At 40.8% G+C, this 25,980-nt stretch overlaps 1 protein-coding gene across 1 annotated transcript in view; it reads right to left on the reverse strand.

Moving 5' to 3' along the window:
* DNAH8 (dynein axonemal heavy chain 8) overlaps nt 1–25,980 on the reverse strand; it is a 201,985-nt gene that overhangs the window by 44,029 nt on the left and 131,976 nt on the right. The window contains exons 64-76 of the mRNA XM_077342050.1: nt 24,942–25,106; nt 22,376–22,602; nt 21,678–21,796; nt 19,604–19,707; nt 18,944–19,120; nt 15,257–15,424; nt 12,760–12,972; nt 10,644–10,781; nt 8,698–8,825; nt 6,355–6,526; nt 4,288–4,443; nt 3,029–3,184; nt 1,645–1,827 (exon numbers count right to left, since the gene is read on the reverse strand). Coding sequence (XP_077198165.1) covers nt 1,645–1,827; nt 3,029–3,184; nt 4,288–4,443; nt 6,355–6,526; nt 8,698–8,825; nt 10,644–10,781; nt 12,760–12,972; nt 15,257–15,424; nt 18,944–19,120; nt 19,604–19,707; nt 21,678–21,796; nt 22,376–22,602; nt 24,942–25,106 — 2,106 coding nt within the window. The remainder of the gene's footprint in view (nt 1–1,644; nt 1,828–3,028; nt 3,185–4,287; nt 4,444–6,354; nt 6,527–8,697; nt 8,826–10,643; nt 10,782–12,759; nt 12,973–15,256; nt 15,425–18,943; nt 19,121–19,603; nt 19,708–21,677; nt 21,797–22,375; nt 22,603–24,941; nt 25,107–25,980) is intronic.

The raw sequence follows: 25,980 nt of genomic DNA on the forward strand, positions 1-25,980 counted from the left end.
TCCTCCAACTGGTTTGCCCGTCTGTCCAGTTGCTAGCAAATCACCTTCCATCCCCCACTCCTGACCACCCTCCTCCTCCTTCCACTACCCTCGGAGGCTCAGAGGCTGCAGATCCCTGCTGTTTGAGAGCTGCCCCTGCCGGTGCATTCCCTAACAGCTGCCTGCAGCCTTTCCACGTCCGGGAGGGGGAGGTTGTCCACAGAGTTCTTCCACCTTACCCCCTCAATCTAGTGTCCATTGTATTTCTGAATACAACGGGCTTGGCCCCTAGTAAAGACGTAAGGCTAGATCCTAAGATACCATTTTGCTCATGGAGAAATCTTGCATTCATAGAAAGAGACAACGGAAAAAGAACTTTGGATCTATCCCGTAATAACCAGAACATGGTTTGTTAGCCTCTTGCAGTTTTCCACATCCAATAAAATACTTAGGGAGATAGACACTCCCCCCCCCCCATGCACACACCTCCCAATCAAATCAAGGGGACTAATAACTTAGGCAAGATTGAGGCCTTTCATTCACTTATAGTATTTTTTCATGCCTGGATAATTATGAAGTGATCTTGTCCTTGATATAACAGTCATGAAATATTGACTCATTTGTAATTTCTTTTTCCTAAAATCTATTCAAAACTATCTCTTGATGAGAGCCAGAACACCACTTCTGAATCAACTCTGAGGGCCTTTTCGCACAGGGATCTTTGTTGCAAATTGTTTGCGGAATGAAAAATCACCATTTAAAATAGTGGAATTCGTCGTTATGCATACCTGCCTTTGTAGTGGAATCAGTTGCGTTTTTTAGCGTTTCCCACAGGCTTCCGGTCTCGGCAGAAATCGCTAGAAAGGAAGCGCTATTGCCAAGCTCGTCCCGCCCCTGGCCGTCAAGCAGCCAATGGGCAGCCGTTAGCATGCTCCCAAACAGCCCCTTTCCCTTTAAGAAAGGTTTAAAAAAAAAAAAAACGACCCATAGCAACGAATCTAGGTAGATTCGTTGCTACGGAGAGACCCATCCAGCTGCCTAATGTGAGCTGTCGTTTGATTGTATGATCGTTTGCACGCTGCCTCGAGTGATAAAAAAAAATCCCCCCCCCCTCTCACGGGCCCGATTTTCGGCTGAATTTATTTGTAAAAAATAAAGGGACTTTATTTCAGCAAACGGGCTTTTCAGTGGTTTGTGCTTAGTGACTAAAGGTGAAGGACTGAAGCCAGGGAAGCCTCTAAACAGAAAGAGGCTCGCTGGTGCGTTTATCCCCGCTCGCTCGGAGAAAAAAAAATGGCGAACGCTTCGCCGGAAGTTTGGAGGAGAGAGCCAGGGGGAGGGACTTTGAAGAACCAGCAACAATGGTAACGCACAGGTCTTTAGCGCTACTGTTGCAGATTGGTTGCAGGAGTGTATCGCTATCCGGAGGGTGAATCCACTTTTCTGGATTCCCCTGAAAGCGCCACAACGAAGCGCTTTTTGCTGATTGGTTTCAGGATTGTTGCAGATTGTCTACGACGTCGTGGGTTATGGCAAATTAGTAGCGTTTCCAAATAGCAACCATTGTGCTACTTTGAAGCCGTGCGAAATGGCCCCCAGACATCCATGAAGCCTTATTGTTTCATTATGCTATTTGTAGAAGTTTATTGTCACTGGTGACCTTACCTGTTTCTCTGTAAGAATTACTCTTTTCAATAACTGATTTTCAAGGCCTTTCATAGTAACAGTAAAATCAATGACTGATGTTTTAGCATTGATCTCAGGTGTGAAGGCAGGATTGGGCAGTTTCGTAGTAATATAAAGTCTAAATGTACCCATGATATCTACTTCCTTATCCCCAACTTTCACCTAGAAAACAATTCAAACAACATTTTATTGCATCGTAATCAGTACTGTTGCTCAGTACTATTAATTACTGAGACAGATAATTATTCATTTGAAATACCTCTAGATACATTTAATATTCCCATTATTTATGCACAATTAAATACATTTAATCTACTAGATGCAACTAATAATTCTTAATGTTCTTGTCATCATACTGCAACTCAGAGATTTCTCCTCCACACTCCCCTAGGGCCTTTGCCAGACTCCTGACTTTCTAGCCTTCCCATGCAAATATCACAGTTTTAGGGCACACACACAATAATCCAGCCCAAATGACCATGAAGAAAATGGGAAAGACCAATAGTAAAAAGAAAATAAAGTGAACTATTTTCAGTCCATCTCAACTACTGCAAGGAAATGAGAAGAACTAGGACTCCCTTGAACTGCTCCAGCTGGTAAGATAAATCATGGAGGCAGATCATTAACTGGACTGGTGGACCTGTTCTAATGGGCATCAGCTGGACAGGGGAGGGAACTGCTGGCATGTGAAGGCAGCTGCATTGGAACTATAATTCAGTATATATTAAATGTGTTAGTTGATATACTAAAGCACAGTTTTAATGCTGATTTCCCGCAAAGACAGACAGAAATAATGTCGTTAATGCATCCACCTCTTATGCAGCTAAAACAACTCTATTGATAAAATATAATTTCATTTAGCTATCGATAGACGTGAAGGAATCTGTTCTGGCACTTCTAAGACCTCCCTGCTTGAGTAACTATTAGGGTAAGGTGACCAGATTGTCCCACCTTTGGAGGAACATCTGGGGGTACCTGACAAATTGTTGAAATTAAAAATATATATTACAATACTATTTTTGCATTTTATGCATTCTATGAAACTTTTTGTTGCTCCATGTAGACCAAAATTTTAATCAAGAACCCCCCCCCCCCGCGATCTATGGTGTCCCGCTTTATCAATGTTAAAATCTGGTCACCTTATATTAGGGCTGAAAAGGATGGTCAGGAGACCAAGGCAGACACATCCCATCCCTTACTGGGAGAGGTGAGGACAGGTGGGCCAGATGCTGTAAGATACAGAAATCTGTGGCCATACGCTCATTTGGGCACACAGAATTTCTATCATTTACCAACTGAAATGGGCAATCACTGATCAGACATTTAAACAATACGTACAATTTCCTTTTGTAAGGTAACTAACCTTGAAAGAGGTTCCTGATTTAATGAAGTTCTTTTCTAATATATTATCAAGGGCAGGATCTAATTCTTCACTTATATCCTCAATCAAAAGTGGTCTTCCCAGTGAAAGGCTGTCCTCTAGGTGTGTGCGGAAATATTTATGATTCAATGTTGTCACCTTGGAAAAAGAAACAGCCCATTTCTTTAGAAGAAAAATAAAATACTTCTGTTTGGTTTTATTGATTTCTAAAACATTCATAGTGTGCAGTTCTTTCCAGTTTTTAGTCTCCCAATAACTCTGTAATGGAAAAGATTGTGAAATGAAGCTGAAAACTATTTATCCAAGTACACCCTGTGAGCCCATGGCTACAGGATGCCAAGGCTCAAATTCAGGAATCTCAAGTCTAGACCAACACATATAACTCTATATATTGACCTTTCCCAGGAAACAGACTTACAGGAAAACGTGCAAGTAAAAGTTCATTTCTGATCTGAAATCAAATCATATAAATATTTTCATGTCACTAACCAGAGTTTACTGACCATCTCTGTAGTTTTGTGGATCTATTTTGATGTGTAAAGCATATGTGCTTTACACACACAAGCATATGTGAATCAGGTATTCTTGAGACAACAGAGGCATCTCCAAAGAAACAAAAATAACCTCAAACAATGTCCAGTACAGTTAATCAAGTATGATTTCGTCAAGGGCTGTTGTTATATTTACCTTTACATCAAAAAGCTGCTGAATGTTGAGTTCTGGTACTCAAAGTAACACGTGTGATATTTGAACATTTTTTAATATCAGAATTTGGAAAAATTATGGTACTCACATTTTATTTTAGTCACTTGTCAACTTAATTTTTACAGGAATGTTAATGGATATGCTAAAATGGTCTAGAAATGGTGGACCATAAGCCCTTCAGATATGATACAGAAACAGAAAAAGAGGACAAACACTAGTACCAGAGGGGTTTGAGTATAACTTCTTTGCTCATTGGTGTGACACAGGAAATGTCTAATAAGCCATCAAACCTGGAAGTAAAGTTATCAGAAGAAATCAAAGGTGTCCCAGAATGAACATTTGACTGATAAGCAAGATTTCAGGACACAGACTTTTGCGGAAGATGGTACCCATCCCAAAATGAATTTCTGTATTGCCACAGTATAAATGTATAAGGTTTACTCATATTTACTTGAAATGTGTTTCTGGGGGGGGGGGACCCTCAGATATATACAGGTAGAAAAAATATTTTTTCCTTTAAAACTTGCAGCACTTACTTGTAGTTCATTGTCCTTTTCTTTCTGTTTAATCCATGTTTTCCCTTGAGTCTGTGGATCTATCAAAAGAGGGTATCTTGTTGCCTTAGTGACAATAATGCCATTTTGAACTGAGAGTTCATCTCCTGGAAGCCCTTGTAGGTTCCACTCACTAATCTGTATATCGAGAAGAAGTCACTGCCAGAGAAACTAATACTGATTTTTTCAGGTATATATTTAGAGATTTAATGAACACAATGACTGTAATATGCAGTAAAACAACAACCATCTTGGTCACAACACAAAAGAAAGATAGACTTGCTTTTTCTTAGCTTTGATATTTTTAAGGTCTGAGAAATATTGTCCCAAATTATGTTTAAAGCCAGGGGTCCCAGACTTTTTGAGCCTGTAGACACATTTATAATTCTGATATACCATAGAGGGTGCCGAGACAAAATGGCTGCCACAGGAGGCAGAGTCAGCCGCAAAATGATGGTTTAACTTCAGTAACGCATTGTAAATCCTTGTGGTGTCAGCAGCTGCTGTCAAAGCAACATTTCTTTTAAAATCTGCACAGCCAATCAAATATTTGCTGTGTAAGGGAGGTATAGGAGTCAAAAAAACAAATAATTAAATAATCAGTCAGAAACCTTGCTGTTCAAAAGCCCTATCTGACCCCACTTATTTCCTAAAAACACTTGGCACCAGAAAACATACCTGTGAGTGCCGTACTGTCCACAGTCACCATAATGGGATTGCTTTCTCAAAGCAATAGTATGCTGTAGGGTTAACACCTGGTTATTTCAGTTCTGAAAAGCTGATTGATGAGCTACCATATCCTCAAGACAGGAAAACCACAATTCTAAGACCATTGTAGAGATCCATAAATCCTTTATTTCCCCATATACTTAAATAAAAATTGAACTTACTACTAAATCATCATCATTATCATTTCATCATCATCATTACTATATCACTAAACGTAATAAAGCTCCAAAATTATCTGGTATGAGGTCAGAAGTATTTAACTATATGAAGACAGTTAAATCCATTTCCATGATAATAGCAGCTAGCAAAATTACTCTTGTGATCATAGAAACACTCTTAGTCCTAGTCCTTTCAATTTACATTAACTTACATGTAGTCTTGAATGCATGTATACAATCACCCATAGGTTTCCCTGTAAGAACTATCTTTAAGTCAGGGATGAACTCAATGGTTTGGTTCTTGCTTAAACTCTGTCCCCAGAAGTGTGATCTCCTTTACTTCCTCCAACCTACTGCACCCCCACCCACCCCAAATGCTGCTCTTTGGGAACAGGAGACCCCCCCCCCAGGAATAACTTTGTGGGAATTTACAATATGCCAAGGGAGGAGAGGATCAGCATACATTGTCCCCCCCCCCTTGCACAATAGACATTTCAAGCAGGGTCCAGCCCAATAAGAGTAAGCAAGAACTTCATACACTCTGTGTGCTACATACTAAACAGTTTTATCTTACAGATGTACAAGAAACAATGATTATGCGTGAATTTTATATAAATCTTCCTTCTAAATACATTTCTAGACATTGTAAGACGACAATGATGAACTAACTATGGAATGGATTCTTTGTAATGTCCGTGCAATTCTTTCAAAATTGGTGGAATAGTTACAAAAAACCTGGTATCAATCAGCAATCTTGCTGTGGCATTCTGTTCCAACTAAAGCTTCCTAGCCATCTTCAGAGGAAGTCCCACAGCAGCACATTTCAACAATCTAACCCTAGTGTGATTCTATAACTTGCTCCAGAACAAACAAATTTTAATGAATGCTGTACAACTCTTGCAACAATGTAACATAAAAGACCTGCTGCCCCAGGGTTCAGGTCTCACTGCTTTCCCCTCACAGCTTCCCTCCATGCACCCACTCAAAGAACACTCAGGGCCCTGCTTCCTTACAGGGATAGCAATCAAGTTTAGCAAGGCTCTCTATAAATTATGTCTCATGGCTTGCATAAAGAGATAGCATTGTTCAAATAAGTTGGAAACAAGTTGATAACATGCATAATCACATACTAAGCATCAATAAAAATTAGAACTAGACTTACCGTTGGTGGATCCACCAACATTGATATTAGGTTCAAGTTTTCAGTAAAAGGGATTTTCCGGGCTCTCATCTCCGACTCCCATAAATCCTTAAGCAAAAGATTCCTGAATATCTGATTAAAAGGGCCACAGTATGACAGGAAACCTGTGCACAGTAAAACATCTCCAACAAGCCTAGAAAAAGAATGAATCTGTTAATACATTTTTAGTCTCAAAAAAGTTCCAAGTGTTACAGCCATTATTTTTAGCATGATGTCTGTTTTGACTTGTGAGTTTTAAAAATGGAAATATGCATTCAAACCACATGACTGACTGTTTAAGTTGATGAAATATCTACTAGCACTAACCCTTGTTAGCGAGTTGACCCTTGTTTCAGTAAGATGATTCAATACAAGTCAGAACACCATAGTACTTTAATCATCAGCATCATTAATTTATACTGCAAGCAGGAACCAAAAAACTCCACTTGAACTGACTGAGGTGCCATTACATGAGATTGGGGTTGACTCTTGGTCACACATTCAAGAGGGGGCTCACCTTAAGACCAATAGGGATGCACTGGGAGGTGCAGGCTGAAACGTCTTCTCAGGGCTTCCTTCCAAATGCTTTTAAGGTGAGACCTTTTTGAAGACTGTGAGGCCTGACTCACAGTAGGTGTCTTGTTTAATTTTGGAAGTAATGCTCATGCTCCTAGCTACCAAAAGGAAGGAAAGACTCTAAAAAAAGTAATGAATGCCTATATTTGTGTAAGAAAAAGAACACAGTTGGAATCCAGTGGCACCTTTAAGACCAGCAAAATTTTATTCAAGGTATAAGCTTTTATGTGCAAGCATACTACTTTGAATAAATTGAAATGGCCTTAAAGGTGTCATTGGACTCAAACTCTGTTCTGCTGCTTCAGACCAACATAGTTAACCACCTAAACCTATATTAATGTAAATTAATCAGGCTGTAAAAGTTGGACCATAAGGAAGGCCGAGCGTCAAAGAATTGAGGCTTTTGAACTCTGGTGCTGGAGAAGACTCTTGTGAGTCCCTTGGACTGCAAGGCGAACAAACCGGTCAGTCCTAGAGGAGATCAGCCCTGACTGCTCCTTAGAAGGCCAGATCCTGAAGATGAAACTCAAATACTTTGGCCACCTCATGAGAAGGAAGGACTCCCTGGAGAAGAGCCTAATGCTGGGAGCGATTGAGGGCAAAAGAAGAAGGGGATGACAGAGAATGAGGTGGCTGGATGGAGTCACTGAAGCAGTAGGTGCAACCTTAAATGGACTCCGGGGAATGGTAGAGGACAGGAAGGCCTGGAGGATCATTGTCCATGGGGTTGCGATGGGTCGGACACGACTTCGCACCTAACAACAACAACAACAATCAGGAATTTAATAAATTGTGGGTATTACAAGGTTAACATTATACCTTTAAATTGGAAGAAGAAGAGTTGGTTCTTATATGCCGGTTTTCTCTACCCGAAGGAGTCTCAAAGCTGCTTACAATCGCCTTCCCTTTCCTTTCCCCATGACATTACTCCCCTGATATTACTGTTTGGTCAGAACAGCTTTATCAATGCTGTGGTGAGCCCAAAGTCACCCAGCTGCATGTGGAGGAGCAGGGAATCAAACTCAGCTTGCCAGATTAGCACTCCACGCTCCTAACCACTACACCAAGCTCTCACTTTAAGCTATGAAGCTTGTTACAATGTTTTCCAAACATTCCACCACACTTTCTTTAGTATTCTCTGACTCTTTTGGTTTCCAGAAGGTACCCATGCCCCTTCTCTTGAAACACCACTACTTGCCAACTTTCCCCAATTTTTCCTGTCAGTTTTAAACTGCTCTCAGTCAGGGCTGCATTCTGGAAATATCAGTACTCAACTCTTCTCAGCTAAGGCTGAAATCTGACTGAATTCTCCTCAGCATGCTGTTCAGAAATCTTTCCTGGTCAATTGATGCTAACCAACCAGATCTCTTGGAACAGCCTGTCACTCAAGGCTGTTGGGCTCTGTGAAAAATTAAGCCTTCACAGTCCTTTTACCTGTTTGTACAGCACTCATAAGTTTTGAAAAGTGCAATCCATCACAGTACCATTTTAGCAAGTGAAGCATTTCAAGTACCCCAGGAGCCAAGTAGTGCCAAGTGGAGCCAAGCTTTAAAATTGTTTATTGGATACTGTTCTGTTGTTATTACTGTTTACCATTATTGTTATGTATAACCACTGATTTCTCTGTACTGTTCCTGTTCTGCAAAGTTTTATGTAAACTGCCATAAGCCCCAGGAAAGGGTGGTATATAAATGTAAAATAAATTAAACGAATGCTGCCCTATTACTTGGTGTATATATAATGCTGTACCTGTTTATCTGGGCTCGGAACTCTTTACTTTGCTGGGTCCATCTAATTTTCTCTCCACTCAAGCCATCTATAAGTGTAGAAGCTGCCTGCATCTTTTTTCTGCACATGTCTGCATCATTCAAAAGGTCCTAAAATGAAGAAATTGAACATAACATTATTTTCAAAGTATCACCCTGAAATATAGCTTTTGCTTCAAAATGACTTATAAACTTACTTCTTGAAAACAAATGTATATTTTAGGGCTTCAAATAAATCAAATTTATTTAATACAGCACTACAGCCAGATAAAACAAATAGCAAAGAACACTTCACAGCAGAAATTACATAATCTGGGAACCAATACAAAATTTAAAAATATTTAAAGTTGCATGATTAACAGGTACATTATAAAAAATTGCATAGTAAAATTGCTCTAAAATACCTTTAATTAAGCTTTAGTTGTCTTTCCTGCATGCTAAGCACATGAGCACAAAATTTGGCAACCTGCTTAATTGTTTTAGGGCTTGTATAGCACTAATTATAGTTGTTAGTTTGGAGCTAAAATATTATAGCATTTTCAACTCATGGCTGATAAAATATTCTTAGCTATTTTCCCCTTCATTTTCTTGCCTTTCCGGAAACACCAATAGGTCTAGGACCCTTACAGTGTCGCCCTAAGCAAAGTCACACCCTTCTAAGTCCATTGTAATTCTGCTTAGGATGGCACTGAAAGTGGCCAAAGATTCAAGACTCTAACATGCATTGGATCCCTCAGTTTCTTCTAGGTCAAAATACAGCAGTCATGACAGAGTGATTCATGAACAATACCAAGTAAAAAGAAGCAAAGATCACCAGTCATACACTATTATTGTTATTTATAGCTACTGATTTCTCTGTACTGTTCCTGTTCCGTGCCTGGCCTTGACCAACCTAGTGCAATGAGCTCCCAGAACAGATAAGGCCCCTGACAAAATTGTCAACATTCCGCAGGTCTTCCACCAGTTGTTTGGTTGATGCTGGGTCAGGAAGAACTGCTCCCTCCCCACATAGGCCTATAGAAAAGTTGTTGGCCCATTTATTTCCCCATTTTTGCATTTCATTAAAATGTAGGACTCTCAAGAGAGAAATGAAACCAATGTTACGTGAGGCTAGCCACATAGGTGGGACCTTAAGAGCCTTGTCTCCACAGAATAATACAGGAGATGTTTAAGAAGGACCTTTTGGTGATGGTGGATAAAATCATGGCTGCTCTGTTCCTCTGCCATTTATCTATTACTTTGTTCAAACATTTGTATCCCACCCTTCCTTATGGTTCAAAAAGGCCTCCAATAGGACTGATCATTATCAATTAAAACCAAAAAGAAAAGAGCAAATCCCATATATCTCCCTCATTTGCCCCTTAAAAGATGTCTGTAATTCAACCCCCTACAAAATACCTGGAAAATTGGCAGACCTGGTAGCACCTCCTGAAGATCAGCCAATGTAGCTGTTTCAAAATGGGCAACATTTTGTCCCCAGCAGCTAGCCCCTGGCTATCATTGGCCTGCCATAGTTGTAATTTCTGGGCAGCCTCACGTAGAGTGTGTTGCAGTAATCCAACTGTGACGTTACAGAACCGTGGAAGAGCATGACCAAATTGGCTGAGTCTAGGTAAGGACACTTGACAAATCAGATGCAACTGACAGAATGTGTTCCTAGCCACCATGCTAACCTAGTTTTCGAACAGCCAGGCAGGGTACACGAACATCCCAAGCTTTTAACCTGCTCTCACAAATTGTCTCAGTTCCTCAAAAATATCAATCTTCGCAAGCAGTATTACCAGTCTTATCTGGATTCTGCTACATAGCATAGTAACTACCTAGGTAATCATGGTCAAGAATTAATAAGCAAGAAACGTTTTACTTAATGCTATTTTGAAGAACTTTAGTAAAAACAAAGTTATGCTTTACAAAATGTTCTCATTTTACCATTTTCTCCTTCATAGCTGCATCAAATTTTGCTTGTACTTTATCCAGTTCTGCCTGCTTCTCATCTAATAATGCCTGAGCCTTTCCTAATTCTGCATTTGCTATTTTCAAACGTCCTTCTTGTTTTGCCAAGTTGGCCTGAAATGAAAAGTGAAGCCATAATACCTTTATAGAAATCAGTTAATCATTTTACAAGAATCTATAAGCTTTTTTCTATATTAGCTAAATTAACACAAGCCATCTAATAGGAATTTGTGTCCCAAAATGGTTTACCCTCAGAAAATGCCTACTTGATTTTGTTTTGCCTGGCAATCCAAAGAACCACTAAGGGTAGAATTGTCAACCCCCTCCGTCCCCCAGTACTGCTTTTCCCAGGCTTTCCCCCCAAAATCTCTAGGTATTTCCCAACACAGAGCTAGCAACCTTAACTAGAAGAGCAATCCTAAAAAGTGGAAAACAGCACATCCAGTAGCATCTTAAAGATTAGCAAATTTTGTGGTGAGGTATGAATTTTTCCAAGTCACAGCTCACTTTCTCAGATTTAGCTAGAAGCCACCTGTCCTTTCATCTTGGACAGTACAGGAAGGATTGTCAGTGGTTCTCTTTAGGGGTCGAACGATCCTTTCACAGGGGTCATGATCATCAGGCCTAGAGCTCGTCCCTCTCCAAAGCAGCCATTCCCTGCTCTCTGGACTCTGGGGAGGAGTGGTAATCACTGGGGATTCCCCAGGCTCCACCCGGAGACCGGCACACCTACTTGTGGGCCCCTGCATGCAAAAGGGCAGCATCACCCCCCTGCAGGCATTTCCCCACAAGGGCTGGAGGCAGTACGGCAGAGAAGGGAAAGCAAAGCGAGCTGGGCAACCTTCCTCCTTCCTTCCATGCACATGGGCGAGGGATAGCCATGGCTGCCATAGACACCATGCTGAGTGCCTGCCTGGAGATGCTGCTGGCCAGCCAGAGGCACGTCAACTGTGTCTTTGATGTCCTGGAGCTGCTGCAGGTGGGCAGGTGCTTCTGAGCTCCTGCAGAGGGCCTTGGAGGAGGCAGGGTGCCAGGTGGGGGGGAGGGAGATCCATGTGGGGGAACTCTTGGGGATTTGGGGCTTGGCGCTTGGGGAGGATAGGGGCTTCAGTTGGGGGCGATACCATCCAGTCCCTCTCTCCTCTGAAGCAACCACTTTCTCTAGCAGAACTGCATTCTGTGGTCTGCAGAGGAGCTGTGATTCCAGGGGATCCCCAGGGCTCACCTGGAGGCTGGCAGCCATATTCTCCAGGCAAAACCAGACAAAAGGATTACGACAATAAAAATAAGGTTATGGTTGGGGGTCACAACAATATGAGGAACTATATTAAAGGGTTGCAGCATTAGGAAGCTTGAGAACCACTGGATTAAGTGGAGGTCAAACATAGGACAAGTTTCAAAACTGAAGTCACAGGGCTAACTTAGACTCTAATTTAATGTTTAAACTTTATCACACCTATAGATAGATAAAAGTATTAATACCAGAGATAAGGCTAACCCTTTTGGGGAGATTTTTTAAAGCTATTATTTGTACCAGAGTCTGTATTGTACAGATGTGTAAGTAAAGGAGCTTGTGTGACATAATTTCCCTCACCTTCTCTTTTACTCCCCAACCCTCCCTTCCCATATACCCTGAAAATCCTGTTGAGGGTTAGAGAGCCCCTTGTCAACAGCAAAAGGAAGCATGGTGGCACTGGGTAACTGGGAAAAACTGGCTCCTCAAACAAAGCTTGGGAGAAAAAAGGTCTTCTTCCACATACATCCCCAAGATCCAAACCTATGTTACCAACAACATTGGATTACTCAATAAAACTTTTTGGCATTGCTAGCAAATTTTCAGTTCCAGCAGAATTCAAAGCAAAATTAAAAGTAAATTTGGAGGGAACTATCCAGGCGAAATAATAATTTGAACTGCCAGGCATATCTGAGGCTAATGAAGTCAGGATGAGGGGAAAGCAAATGTACACCTCTGTACTGCTATCATACCTAGCATGGTACAGACACAAAAGCCAACAACATTGTTCCCTGTTTTTTTTCAGTTCAGATCAATAGGATCCCCCCACAACACACACACACAAATATTGCTCTTTACCTTAAGAGGCAACACATCTCTGTTTATGCCATAGAAAGTTGCCATCGCCTGTGTCCAAGAAAGGAGGCCTGCCACATTACCGCAGACCTTTTTGCCATTCTCAAAAGTATAATCCTCCATTTGAAAATATGGCTGAAGTAATTCCACTGTCTCTTCGTTGATTGAATCTTTTGCAAACTGCTGGAGACTCTGCAGAAATGGCCCACTCATTAGCTGAAAAAAAAGCCCACAAGAAAAATGAAAACAAAGCCACCTAAGATGCAGTTTGCTGTTTTAGCATTCACCATTACACTGTTACTTTTTCGGAGAAGGATGCTTTCTATATTTTCATGTATTCCTCATTTCATTGTATTTTAATTTATTTATAATTGGATTTATATAACAAAAAAGAGTGGAAGAAATTGTGCTTTTCTGCACCAGAGTTTTGCTCCAGCTTGACTTTTTAACTGTTTTGCTCTTCTATTGTAGTGTCCCAATCTTCTTTTTTTCTTGTAGGTTGGTTTTTCGCTTTTTGCAGACCACTTTTGTCTTGGTCTAAATGATATTGGGTGTAAGAGAGTAGAGCTTAGAACCCAAGCTGGAGAACATCGTAGATAATGCACTTTAGAAGTAGATTTTCCTGTTCTGCACAGGAAAATCAAGCTGCCCAAGTGCATTGAAAGTGCATTATCCTATGTGTGCAGAATGGTGTGGGAAACCCCTAGCACTAGGTGTTTCCTAGAGATTATCCATGTCTGTTTACTGATCCTAGGCTCAACTGAAGAATGTTCTAAGCAATTTTTTCTGGCTACTTTAAATACCTTCTGCATTAAGAGAGAGTTCATTTACTGGATGTTCTACTGCATGAGATTCTACAGTACAAGCAGGCTGCAGAATTGGAGGATGATCATGGTTTGGGAAACAGTCGGCCTTGGCTGGGGAATTCCAGTTCTGGTCAGTAGGGATGGGCATTTGTTGGCAGTGTGCTGTTGTTTATAATTATTTTTTAAATTCCTTTCTGTAGCTTTTGGTTTTCCTTTAGGGCAGTGGTCCCCAATCTTTTTATCACCGGGACCAGTCAACGGTTGACAATTTTACTGAGGCCCAGGCGGGTAGTCTTTTGCCGAGGGATGTTGCTGCTGCCTGAGCCCCTGCTCCGCTTGCTTTCCTGCCGGCGCCCCTGACTTTCCACCACTCACTGGGGTACGCTGCCAGCAGCAGCTGCGCAGTGCCATGCCAAGGGGGAGCCCCAGCCATGGGGGCCACCGAAGAGCACCAAAGGTGAGCTGGTGGCAGAGTGGCAGGGCAGACCCCGAGGCAGCAGCCGGGGAAGAGGATGAGGAGGAGTTGCGGCCCGGTACCGACTGATCCACGGACCGGTCCCGGTCCCCGGACCAGAAGCTGGGGAACACTGCCTTAGGGGACTGAGAACTCTCATGTAGGAAGTAGTGTGCTGTGAAGGAGTTCTCTCTGAACAGCTGTTTTATTTTGTTTTGGTTTTGGCTTGTTTTGGCAAGAGAGTGTCATGAAAAAGTAGTATATGTTGTTATTGGTCAGGGAAGGCACTTTGTTTGGTTGTTTTGTTTGTTTTATCTTACCTTATATTTTTTAATTTTATGTTGTATATCTATTATATTTGTTTAAGAGGATCTAAAGAGCCAGCTTGGTGTAGTGCTTAGCAGCGCGGACTTTTAATCTAGTGAGCCAGGTATAAAGGTAATTTATGAAGGTATCTGATTTGGAGCTCACTGTTTAAAATATATACTTCCAGCTCTCAATCACCAATTCATTCCCATGTGTGTCAGAAAAAGCTTTATATTAGAAAGACTAGTTGGAGCAGCACCAAACAGATTTTTGCCATCCAGCAAGCCCTTTGATTTTATACATTAGTGCATTTCTCATAGCAATTTGACCACTGAGGAAGACCTCTCAGGGTCAAAATGTGTTTGGTCCATACTAAGTTGATCTTAGAAATGTGATGTTTTTAAATTATGATGATTATGTGATTCATAGATTTTTTAAAAAAATTGCACTTTATAATCAATATTTGCAATTTTTAACATTAGTTTTGCAGCTCAACCTTTGGGTTCCTAGCTTTTCTGGTTAGGTTGGGTTTTGGTTTCCCTTTTTGGTTTTGCACAGTACCTGCAGTTTCAGGCATGATCTCCTCTCAAGCGGGGTATAAGAATCCCTGTCTTGGCAGGCCAAATTGCTTCTCTGGGTAGGTGAGGCTGGGAGAGCCCTGATATCATTGCTTGGTCAGAACAGCTTTATCAGTGCTGTGGCAAGCCCAAGGTCACCCAGCTGGCTGCATGTGGAGGAGGAGCGGGGAATCAAACCCGGCTTGCCAGATTAGAAGTCGGTACTTCTAACCACTACACCAAGCTGTATACTAATGTATACAAATGAACAGACTTTAAATATTATAACTTTCAAATACTGTTTAGAATATCATGTTATATCTAATAGAAAGATTATTTATGTTGGTATCTATTAGAACTTTCAAATACTAGTTTACTTTCAAGGATTCGCTCCACGATGGTTTCAAGCAAGGTTTTTCTGGGTCCATGGTAACTGGGTCTATTTTCTTTTGGAACAACAACAGACAACAATCCATGATCCTCATAATCAGATGAGGTGGCTTGGCAAGTTTCCGAACGGTTGCAATATCTGCTGGTTTGATAGTCTGCAAAGAACAAAATTAGTTTCAATTATTACCTATGTAAAATGCTTTGCTGGGAAACAAGCCTTCTGTAAGTAAATCTATGACCTTGCAATTTCTGCTCTCTGACAAAGACCCAGAGGTAACCATTTTAGTTGCCAGAGTTTTAACTAAGATGCTTTTATAATATTCTGCCTACCTTGTATTTTATATTTTATAGTTTATTTAATCATGTTAAGATCTGTTTGGTTATGTAACCCCATGGCCTATTTTATTATTTTGTTGAAATTTTAAACCCTATTTTTACATGTCTTATACATATTTTAGGCCAATAAAAGGTTACTGACTGACTGACTATGTAAAATGTCAGAAGCATGAAGAATTATGAACAGACTGCATTTCTCTAAGCAACAGACTGTGCTGGGATTAATAAAACACTCAGGTTCCAGTAGAAGACCCAGGTGGAAAAATCAGAATGTGAAGACAGCAATGGGGGGAGGAGGACAGTTTCATCAAACTATAGTAAATGTAAAGTACATTTTCCTAAATTTGAACTTGTTTTGTATTTTTCATGAGACTACATTTGATAATATTAGCATTGGAATGGCAATCAGCAAGTAATTTGGTGAAGTCAGCCTTTAAGGGTTGTTGCTAAGCTTTGTGGTCACTGGTGAGATTCCAGTGGATAAAGCCCAAGCACATGGCCTGGGAGACCCCTTTGTTTAAGCGGGGTCACTGCCCACTTCCTTTTTCTTCAAGAAGAGAAGGAGCTCTACTTGCCAGAGGGAAAGTGTCCTCCATCTGCTGGCATGTGGACATGTAGTCTTGCTTGTTAAGTGTGACATTTTCACTATTTAGGAAAGATATAGTTTTCAATATGTTTGTGAGACACTCTTACTCCTGTCCCTGGAGGCTATTGCCTCTGGGAATAAGGAACTTCCACAACTCTCCACTTTAACTTGTTAATTAAAAGGTCACTTTGTATAGTGTGTATAAATCACTGCATGCTTGTGTCATTAAGCACTATATATGACTGTTCAGCTTCAACCGTCAGTTCTGTCAGAGACCTAGGTTCTCTCTAAGCCCATGAGTACTGTATTCCTTATGAATACTGAGGCAGCCACGGTTCCCCTGTCTTTCTGAGACATGCGACCTTGTTTGGCCCAGAGGATCTCCTATATCCACTCTCTTTTACCAAACCTCCACCTCAGACTCCTCTCCAATACCATGTAACCGGTGAAACCATACCCCAGAATACTTACCTATGGTACCAGATCCTGGATTGTAACCAGTGAAAACCAGACCTTTGGACTATATTCTATGATGCCAGAAACCCTGGACCAGTACTAATGGCAACAGACCTCATAGTGGGACAAGCCTAGCACTTGTGTGCTTCTTCAAGACTATTTCAATTAAGATTATACTCTGGACTTTGGACATTTGCTTTGGCCTAGAGAAAAAGCTAAGTCAGGCCAACCTTTTCAAGAGAGAATCAATGAAGCTTGGCATGATTGACTGACCTCTCATGAACTCAGCATCCCTGCATCTGTGGGAAACACATGCACGTTGCCTGCACCTACAAAGAACATCCTTTCTGATCCACCCTCCCCAACTATTCACTGTAGGGCAAACAGGGGAAACAGCTGATCTCAGAAGTGTTTTCTTACCCCTGAATCCCCTTCCTGTCCTTCCAATATAATGCCAACCTGACAAGAGCTTTATTGTTCTATGTATACACCTAGATCAAACCAGGTCCAGAGCTTCCCAGAGCATTCTCTCTGATCATTTTGATCTTCGCCACCCTGGATGAATCAACCTTTTGGTTATCACATCAAAAGGGCAACTGCACCCTTTTGTCCAAAAGCCTACATGACTGCTTATGTAAAGGGTATATAAAACCTTGCTTTGGGCTCCATGCGCACACTCTCCTCTGGTGACACCTGACTTGGGTGTTAGTTTTATTTGTGTTGCCCTGATTCCCTCCCTCAATGCACCCAATTCCTTCACTGTGCAAGTTAGGTAATTGTATGAACTTTGCTGTCCTCTTCCCCAAACTTAACCATTTCCTTTTTTATTTTTTCCTGCTACATGTGCAGTGTGATTGTTTAGTGTTTGTCTTGTGTCTTATTTTGTAAATAAAGCCACAATCATATTTTTAAAGTATTTGTTGTCTGCCTGAGTTTCCTAAAGGGTTTACTTAACTCAAGTTGTGCAAGACAGATTCTTGCTGGTTATCCCCTTCTGCAAAGCCAAATTTCCCATGTTTTAATCAGAGCTGTTAGGATTGACAGCCAAGTCTCACTCTTTGACTTCCTCAACTCCCACTCATAGATCAAGTCCCACTCACTGATTCTCTCTAAGACCCATTATGCACGGCAGCCGCTACATCGGGTGGCCGCTGTGCCATTGTGGCAGGGCAGGATGCCCCCTGTTCCACATGTATGCACGGGGACAGGGCGTACGGGGCTGCCCCGGCATAGTGCGCACAAATTTGCTGTGTGCTGGAACCAGGAAGCTGGCAATTATGCACAGCATCAGCCCACCCCAGCCCATGCAGGAGCCTGCGATATCCAGAAAATTGCAGTCCCTGCATTTCCATATCACAGGCCTTCCATGGCCCTGGACCGGGACATGCCCGCTCTGGCAGTGGGGGCTTGCATAACTGGGGATTCTCCCCGGTGCCCTGATGCTGCCAGCACGGGCATTCTGGATATTGGGTCCCAGTACCAGCCTCACTTACTGCCCTTCTAGAATCTCTCCCTTAAAATCCTCCAAGGCTACTCCCCCTTCTCCTTCAGGAGTGCCCCTCCCACTAGGGATTTCCTAGGTTCTATAGAGGTCCCTTTGTGCTCCTAGCTATGTGGGTCCATCACACTAAGCCAGCAATAGAGGTTTGCTTGTAACTACTTCCAAAGCCTCTTGTGGCGCAGGGTGGTAAGGCAGCCGACATGCTGTCTGAAGCTCTGACCGTGAAGCTGGGAGTTCGATCCCAGCAGCCAGCTCAAGGTTGACTCAGCCTTCCATCCTTCCGAGGTCGGTAAAATGAGTACCCAGCTTGCTGGGGGGTAAACGGTAATGACTGAGGAAGGCACTGGCAAACTACCCCATATTGAGTCTGCCATGAAAACGCTAGAGGGCATCACCCCAAGGGTCAGACATGACTCCATGCTTGCACAGGGGATACCTTTACCTTTACCTTACTTCCTAAGTTTTTTGTGCACTGCTTGTAAGATGAAGATGATATATATTTCTGTATAATCTTTGCAGGAAAGATTATTCTTTTTAAACCTCAAAGTGCTGAATCTGTGCATCATCCACCAAGATAACCAATAACTGAAAACACTGTTACTCTCCAGCTCTATTTTTCTGGAGGGACCTACAATCAAGTCAAATCCAAAAGTCTCAACTGTTACCAAGAGAGGCAGGCAAGGCACTAATTCAAAGAAAGAAATACAATGTTCAAAACAGTAGTAGCTAACAGAGAAGACTATCAATGTACAGTGCTTCCAAGAGAACAGCTGAACAGAAAAAATGGTCACTTACATTCAAAGCAGCTTCTGCTTCCTCTAATGCTGGTCTAGCTGCCTCCAGCTTGGCCTCTGCTACCACTTTCTCAGAATCAATTTCATCCACAATCTTTTGTGCTTTGTCTTTGACACCTTGAACTTCATTTTTCACTTTAGCTGAAGCCTCAGCACTTACTGTTACTTCTGCCAACACCTAATTAAAATGTTAATAATCAGGACTGTGGTTATCTTTAGTGATGCAGAAGAAAGGGAGGCTCACTAATGCAAATTAAAGAAGAAACTCCAAAGGAATTCATAATCAGCATGTAATGGAATGCCCCCCCAGCCCTCCCTGTTCCATCCTCTTTCTGAGCAAACAGCAAACATATTCTTGTAAAAATGGAGGGACTGACAACAGCTGGCAATAGATCTCTTGCAGGCCCAGATGTTCTTTATTCACATTGCAGAGAAAATTCACTGTGCCCTACAATATATGCCAGAAGATAATGACAACAGCAATGAAATGTGGTATCTGGGATGAACAACCTAATTTTGTAATTTTACATCAAAACACTGAATACGTATTCTTTGAATACTGCAATATCCCTGTAGCAGAAATATAATCTCTAAACATGAAATCAGTGCTCAACAAAACTGTAACTGTATATTTATCATGGCAATGTGTTTTGGTACTCACTTTGTCTGCTTTTACAGAAGCCAAAGCCAGTTCCTTCTCTTTCACGGCAAGTTCTTGAGAGAGTTTAGCAACAGATTCACTTGCTTCCATCAGCTTAGAAAGACCTGTTTACAGTGATCAAAAGCCACAGGGATTACTTAATGGGAACCTTTAAAGTTTTGGGAACCTTTAAAGTTTTTTGAAGGGGGGGGGCATTTCCCTCCCTGACTACATCTTCCTTCCCTTCCTTGGCAGCCCCCAAATCCTCTTTGCTTTTTCTGCTTCCTGTCTGCTTCCCCTTTGCCTGCTTGAATTTGGGAACAAAAGAAAAGAAAGGATTTGTGAAACAAGAAAAAAGAAAGGATTTGCATACAAGAAAAGAAAGCAGCATTTTAATTTCTGGATGCTGAGAAAGTGTTTGATAATTTAGAAGGGCTATACAAATATGTTGACAGCTGCTAGAATTATCAATGCATTAAAATTAGACAAATGTCCAAGCTTAGAAAAATGGGAAATAAACTTGTTAAATATGCAGTAATGGCAAAATTAACAATTTATTTGAGAAAGAGATCAACTACAAAATCTGAGTAGAAATGGAGTGTGTATTATGCAAGCAGGAGACAGATTTAGAATGAGAAACAGTTTAAAAATTGCATATAAATATTTTTTCAATTCAGAAGCAAAATGAGTACAAGTTTGGAGTATAAATGTATGAAGAAGTGGATTTTGAGGAGAAAAAAGTTATTGTGAACATGTAGAAATCACAAAATATGTAATATTGAATATGCAGTAATCTTTAAACCGCTCCACGGGAGTGGTAAAAATAAAAGACTAACAGCCCTTAGGTGGGCCCAGTCTGGGATGAGGAAGGGTGTCCATTGGCCCCTTCCCCCAGACTGACAAGGGGAGGGCCCCAAAGTGCCAATCACCAGCCGCACACAGTGTGGCTGCTGATTGGCTCCTTGCCCCAGCACAGACCAGTTGGGAGGTGCGAAGCCTGGGAAGGCCTTTCGCCTGGGTGGGAGGAAAAAGCCTTCCCAAGCACTGGGGAGCCAGCTCGGAGAGCCCCCAATTGCACTTCCCGCCGCCTGTGAAGGCCTTTTGCCTGGGGGGGGAGAAGAAAGCCTTCCCAGGTGCTGGGGAGCATGATTGCCGGCTCGGAGAGCCCCCCATCGTGCTCTCCACCACCTGGGAAGGCTTTAGCATGGGGAGGTTAGGAGACAGCACTTCCCAGGCGCCTGGGAGCCCAATCGCCGCCTCGGAGAGGCAGCAATAGCGTTCCCAGGCGCCTGGGAATAGCTTCAGCCTGGGGGAGGGTTGGGGGGCCCAGCCCTTCCCAGCCACCCAGGCAGCACTGCCAGGGCAGTTGGGGGCGGCTAGCGCCCGCTGTATTTTTTTTACAGTGGGCTTAATTACTAGTAAAGTAATAATATAGTTGCTAAATATATCAGTTATGAAATTTAAAATGCTGAATATAAAAGTACCCCGACAGAAGCAAGGACCATTGTATTTTTAGATAATGTCTTTAAAATAATAATGGAGATGTTAGGGAAAACTATTTTCTGTTTATACAGTCCGTAATCTATAATTATCCTTGATATATGTAATTATGTTACATAATCTCTCTTCTCCTTTTTATATCTTCTCTACTCTATCCCACTACATCACTTTGTCCCCTGTTCCATCACTCTCTTTCTATACCACCATCATTCTTTCTGCTCCCTTCTTCATCAGTCTCTCTTTCTGCCTCCCAACCCAACCTACTTCACACAGTACTCAAGGTGCGACCTGACCAATGCAGTGTATGACTGTTTGAAATTTGGTTGTTAGGCCTCTGTTAATATAGCCCAAGATAACATTAGACTTTCCTACCACTGCATCACACTAACTGCTCATATTTAGCTTATAGTCCACTCCTGTCAGCCAGCTGATTGTTAGTATATCTGCAGCATAGGTTGAAACAGACTCTGCCATGCTTCTCTAGGCTAATTGCTGAAGAACCTCCCAGGACTTCTGAGGCCCCATCCCCTCCAGCTTCACTGCTGCCTGACAGGCGTGGTCTTCCAGTGGCACTTCACATTCCTGGTAATCTTACCTATATGCATACGTTCGGCTTGTTCATTAATGCTGGATAACTTTTCACTATAAACTTCCTTGTAGCCATTAATGAAAGAGAGATATGACTTGGGTGTGACATGAGCTCTTCGTCGGTATCTGTAATGTATAGTAATAGTTGAAATTTCAATAAACCAGATACTACATAAACATGATATTATTACAATCAACATGCAATCCTAAAAACAGGCTTACCCATAAGCAGTTGACTAGTATAACAGGCAGAGGCCACAAGGTATACTCTCAAATTTAAAGTAAATAAATTTTAATGAGATACAATTATAAAAATAGATATCTAAATAATAATTTTGAAATAATGATAAACAGGCATTTTCTTGATGTTAATTATCAATATTATTTATTGAAAACATTTATATCTCCCCGAACACCAAAAAGGCCCAAGGTAACTTATATAACACCAGTCCATTCAATCACACAGCTGTCTGATATGTCTTAATAGCAGAACAGAAGTCAATGTAATTGGAAAGCAAACAAGATGCATTTATGTTTTCATATAAAAATATAACCAAAACAACTGCAGGATTTTTAACATAAGGACTCTTTACACTCCCTTTAATATTTGTCCAGTAACTGTATCAACTGACATCTTAATAGGAGACAAAATTCCAATCACAAGTAACTTCACTTAAGTAACTGCAGCAGTACTACATATATTACCTTTGGAAATAGTTCTCACAGCTTTCTGAAACTAGGTCATGAAAGATACCCATCGTTTCTACTACTTGTGCTTTAACTTCAGCGGAGCAGACAATGTTAAAGTCTGACAGGAAATAATGGGATACAGCAACAAGGGCTTCCTTGGGCCACTGAGTGAACCAATCCATGGTACAGCCTGATATAAGACCAGGGAATTTCAAAGAGCGTGCACGAAATTTCTCACCAACCTAATAAGAATAGGAATAAATTAAGTAATATAAGTAACCCATCATATTTATAGGAACAATTTTTTTATTGAGCTTTCTCACACAAGCCCCAATTTTACTGCATGCAAGGGCCATTTGACTTGCACCTCGCACCTCTGATGAGGAGTCTTTGAGTTCACAGGATCACAGGATGGGGCTTGCAAATCTGCTGCACTCTACCCCCAGCAACACACTTCCTCAATCAGCTACAAACAAAACTACTCATAGAAATCACTCTCCAGCAGGCTATAAAATACACACTCATTCACAAATACTGTCCTTGTACACATCAGCCATGGTTAAAGGTAAAGGTAAAGGTATCCCCGGTGCAAGCACAGAGTCATGTCTGACCCTTGGGGTTATGCCCTCTAGGATTTTCTTGGCAGACTCAATACAGGGTGGTTTGCCATTCCCTTCCCCAGTCATTACCATTTTACCCCCCAGCAAGCTGGGTACTCATTTTACCGACCTCGGAAGGATGGAAGGCTGAGTCAACCTTGAGCCGGCTGCTGGGATCAACCTCCCAGCCTGTGGTCAGAGCTTCAGACAGCATGTCAGCTGCCTTACCTTACCACCCTGCACCACAAGAGGCTCATTTAGAAGAGGCAAAAATAAAGAAAAACCCCTCACTTTGCCAGAGACTCTCCAAGTGCTCCTTGCCTTCTTCCCAGCTGACTTAGCTGAGAATCTATTGTTATCCTCTCTAGCAAAGCTAATTTCACCAACCAAATTCAAACTAATCTAATTTGGGCAGCATGCATGAAATTTTATTGGATCTGAATAACATACTATGCCTCAAAATGTTACAATACTTGTACAGATTGTCTTGAAAATATAGTCTTATCCATGGTTCTTCTTAATTTATGAAACCAGCAGGGGGGTGGAGTGTGTCGGAGTTGGAAAAGGGCCAATCAGGGTATGGCCAGCAAAGCCCAACCCTTACGCAGCTTCCCTCTGGAAGCTCATTCCACCAAGTAGGGGCCAGGACTGAAAACATCCTGGCCCTGGTTGAGGCCTTGGGGCTCCATCCTCTCTACTCCTCGCCAATGCTGCCTCACCCCCACTCAGAACCCCTGTCCCACTAGCACCCTCTGCTTTTATCCTTAGAGCAGGCTTTGGACTAGAGTAGAAAATAACATCTTAGTTTATTTTACTTGTATGTGTGTATTATTATTAAGGACTGCATATGACTGATGTAGTTTTTATTTATTGGCAATCCTAACCAGAATTTTTAAAACTGTGACCTCTTATGAGTTTTTATCTTTAAAAAAAATTCTTATTGATTGTATTGAGTGTTTAATTTAAAAAATATATATATTGTAAGCTGCCTTGAGTTCTGAAAGGGGGAAAGGCAGCAAATAAATGGATTAAATTCATAAATACATTATATTTACATATATAAAAAGGTAAAGGTATCCCCTGTGCAAGCACCGGGTCATGTCTGACCCTTGGGGTGACGCCCTCTAGTGTGTTCATGGCAGACTCAATACGGGGTGGTTTGCCAGTGCCTTCCCCAGTCATTACCGTTTACCCCCCAGCAAGCTGGGTACTCATTTTACCGACCTCGGAAGGATGGAAGGCTGAGTCAACCTTGAGCCAGCTGCTGGGATCGAACTCCCAACCTCGTGGACAGACAGCTTCAGATAGCATGTTGCTGCCTTACCACTCTGCACCACAAGAGGCTCTATTTACATATATATATATATATATATATATATATATATAAATAAATATATATATATATATATATATATATATATATATATATATATATATATATATATATATATATATATATATATATATATATATATATATAAATAAATATATATATATATATATATATATATATATATATATAAATAAATATATATATATATATATATATATATATATATATATATATATATATATATATATATATATATATATATATATTTCTGAAAGTTTTGCTGAGTTATATATATATATATTTCTAGAAAGTTTTGCTGGGTTTTGTGATATGTATCTTAAAAGATTAGGGTTGTAATCTTATACATTTTTTAAAAAGAATCAACTCATTGAACATAACAGGCCTAATACTGGATTGCATGTCTCAGTTTCAAAACTCACATATTCAAATAGACTCATAGAAAAGCTAGTAGCAAAGCTCTCATAAGATTAATTTGCAGAGCAAGCTTCACTAAAATTGTCCCTGGATTGTATTTTTTAATAAAAATATTATTTTGTACCTTTAACCCTTTATGAGTCCTCATGAAACCTGAATGAAAACATTTTCACATGAGAAAATCTGCTTAAGAATATTTGTAAAAGAAACTCACTGGAGAAAAGCAGAGAACAACATGAAGATTTTTCCTTGATCGTGAGATAAAATATTCGTAAAGATTATCAAAAGTTGGTGGAACTCGTGGCAACTCTTTTTTCATTACAGATATCAGTGCTTGAGTTATTTCATCCAGTTCATCTCGAGGAAACAAATTGGAGATCTTAGCAAAAAAATTAAAAATAGGAAGAAAAATTAAATTTAGAAAACAAAATGCAAGTTTAAGATCATTATAATATTAGAGATGTTTAGAGAACCAGTATGACGTAGTGATTAAGAGTGGTGGCCTCTAATCTGGAAAACTGGGTTTGTTTCCCCACTCCTCCACATGAAGCCAGTTGGGTGACCTTGAGTCAGTCGCTCAGCCCCAACTACCTCATAGGTTGTCTGTTGTGAGGAAAGGAAAGATGATTGTAAGCCACTTTGAGACACCTTTGAGTTGTAAAAGCAGGGTATAAAAACCAATTCTTCTTCTTCTTTTATAAATTGTGTATTTATGTCTCCAGATATGCACATTCATAAATTAAGTAGATTTAAAAGGCCAGCTTCTTCCACTATTTGAACTTACCTGGTCTATTTAATAAGCATAAAACCACTATTTTAGCATCTTAAGGGTTTCATATACGTGTCAAGAAAAGTGGGATCAGAGAGGAGAACTGCACACCCAGTCAATAGCCATATTACTGTTTCCTATTATCTAGCCAGTCAAGGATACACATGTAGAAGCAAGTTTTCCCTTACTAAATGTTTTAATAAAATTACATGTTGGGCAGTATTCTTAAAAATAATGTATTGGGCAGTATTTACCTTATGCCAGAGAACATTTCTCTAGGTAAGGAACTTTCCTTCAACTGAAATGCCATTTGTACTGAAGAAAAAGATGGTTAAGTTTGAAGAAGGTTTCAGGCTTTGCTAAGTGGCATGGTAGAAGACAGGTACCCATTACCCTTTGGTTTTCTTTTAAACATTTGTGCAAATAAAGACACTAACACAATCAAATTGGTTCAGCTGAGATTCTTTAGTAAAAAGCTGATCTG

Source organism: Paroedura picta, chromosome 1 (genome assembly GCF_049243985.1).
Source record: "Paroedura picta isolate Pp20150507F chromosome 1, Ppicta_v3.0, whole genome shotgun sequence".
NCBI classification, from domain to species: Eukaryota; Metazoa; Chordata; class Lepidosauria; order Squamata; family Gekkonidae; genus Paroedura; species Paroedura picta.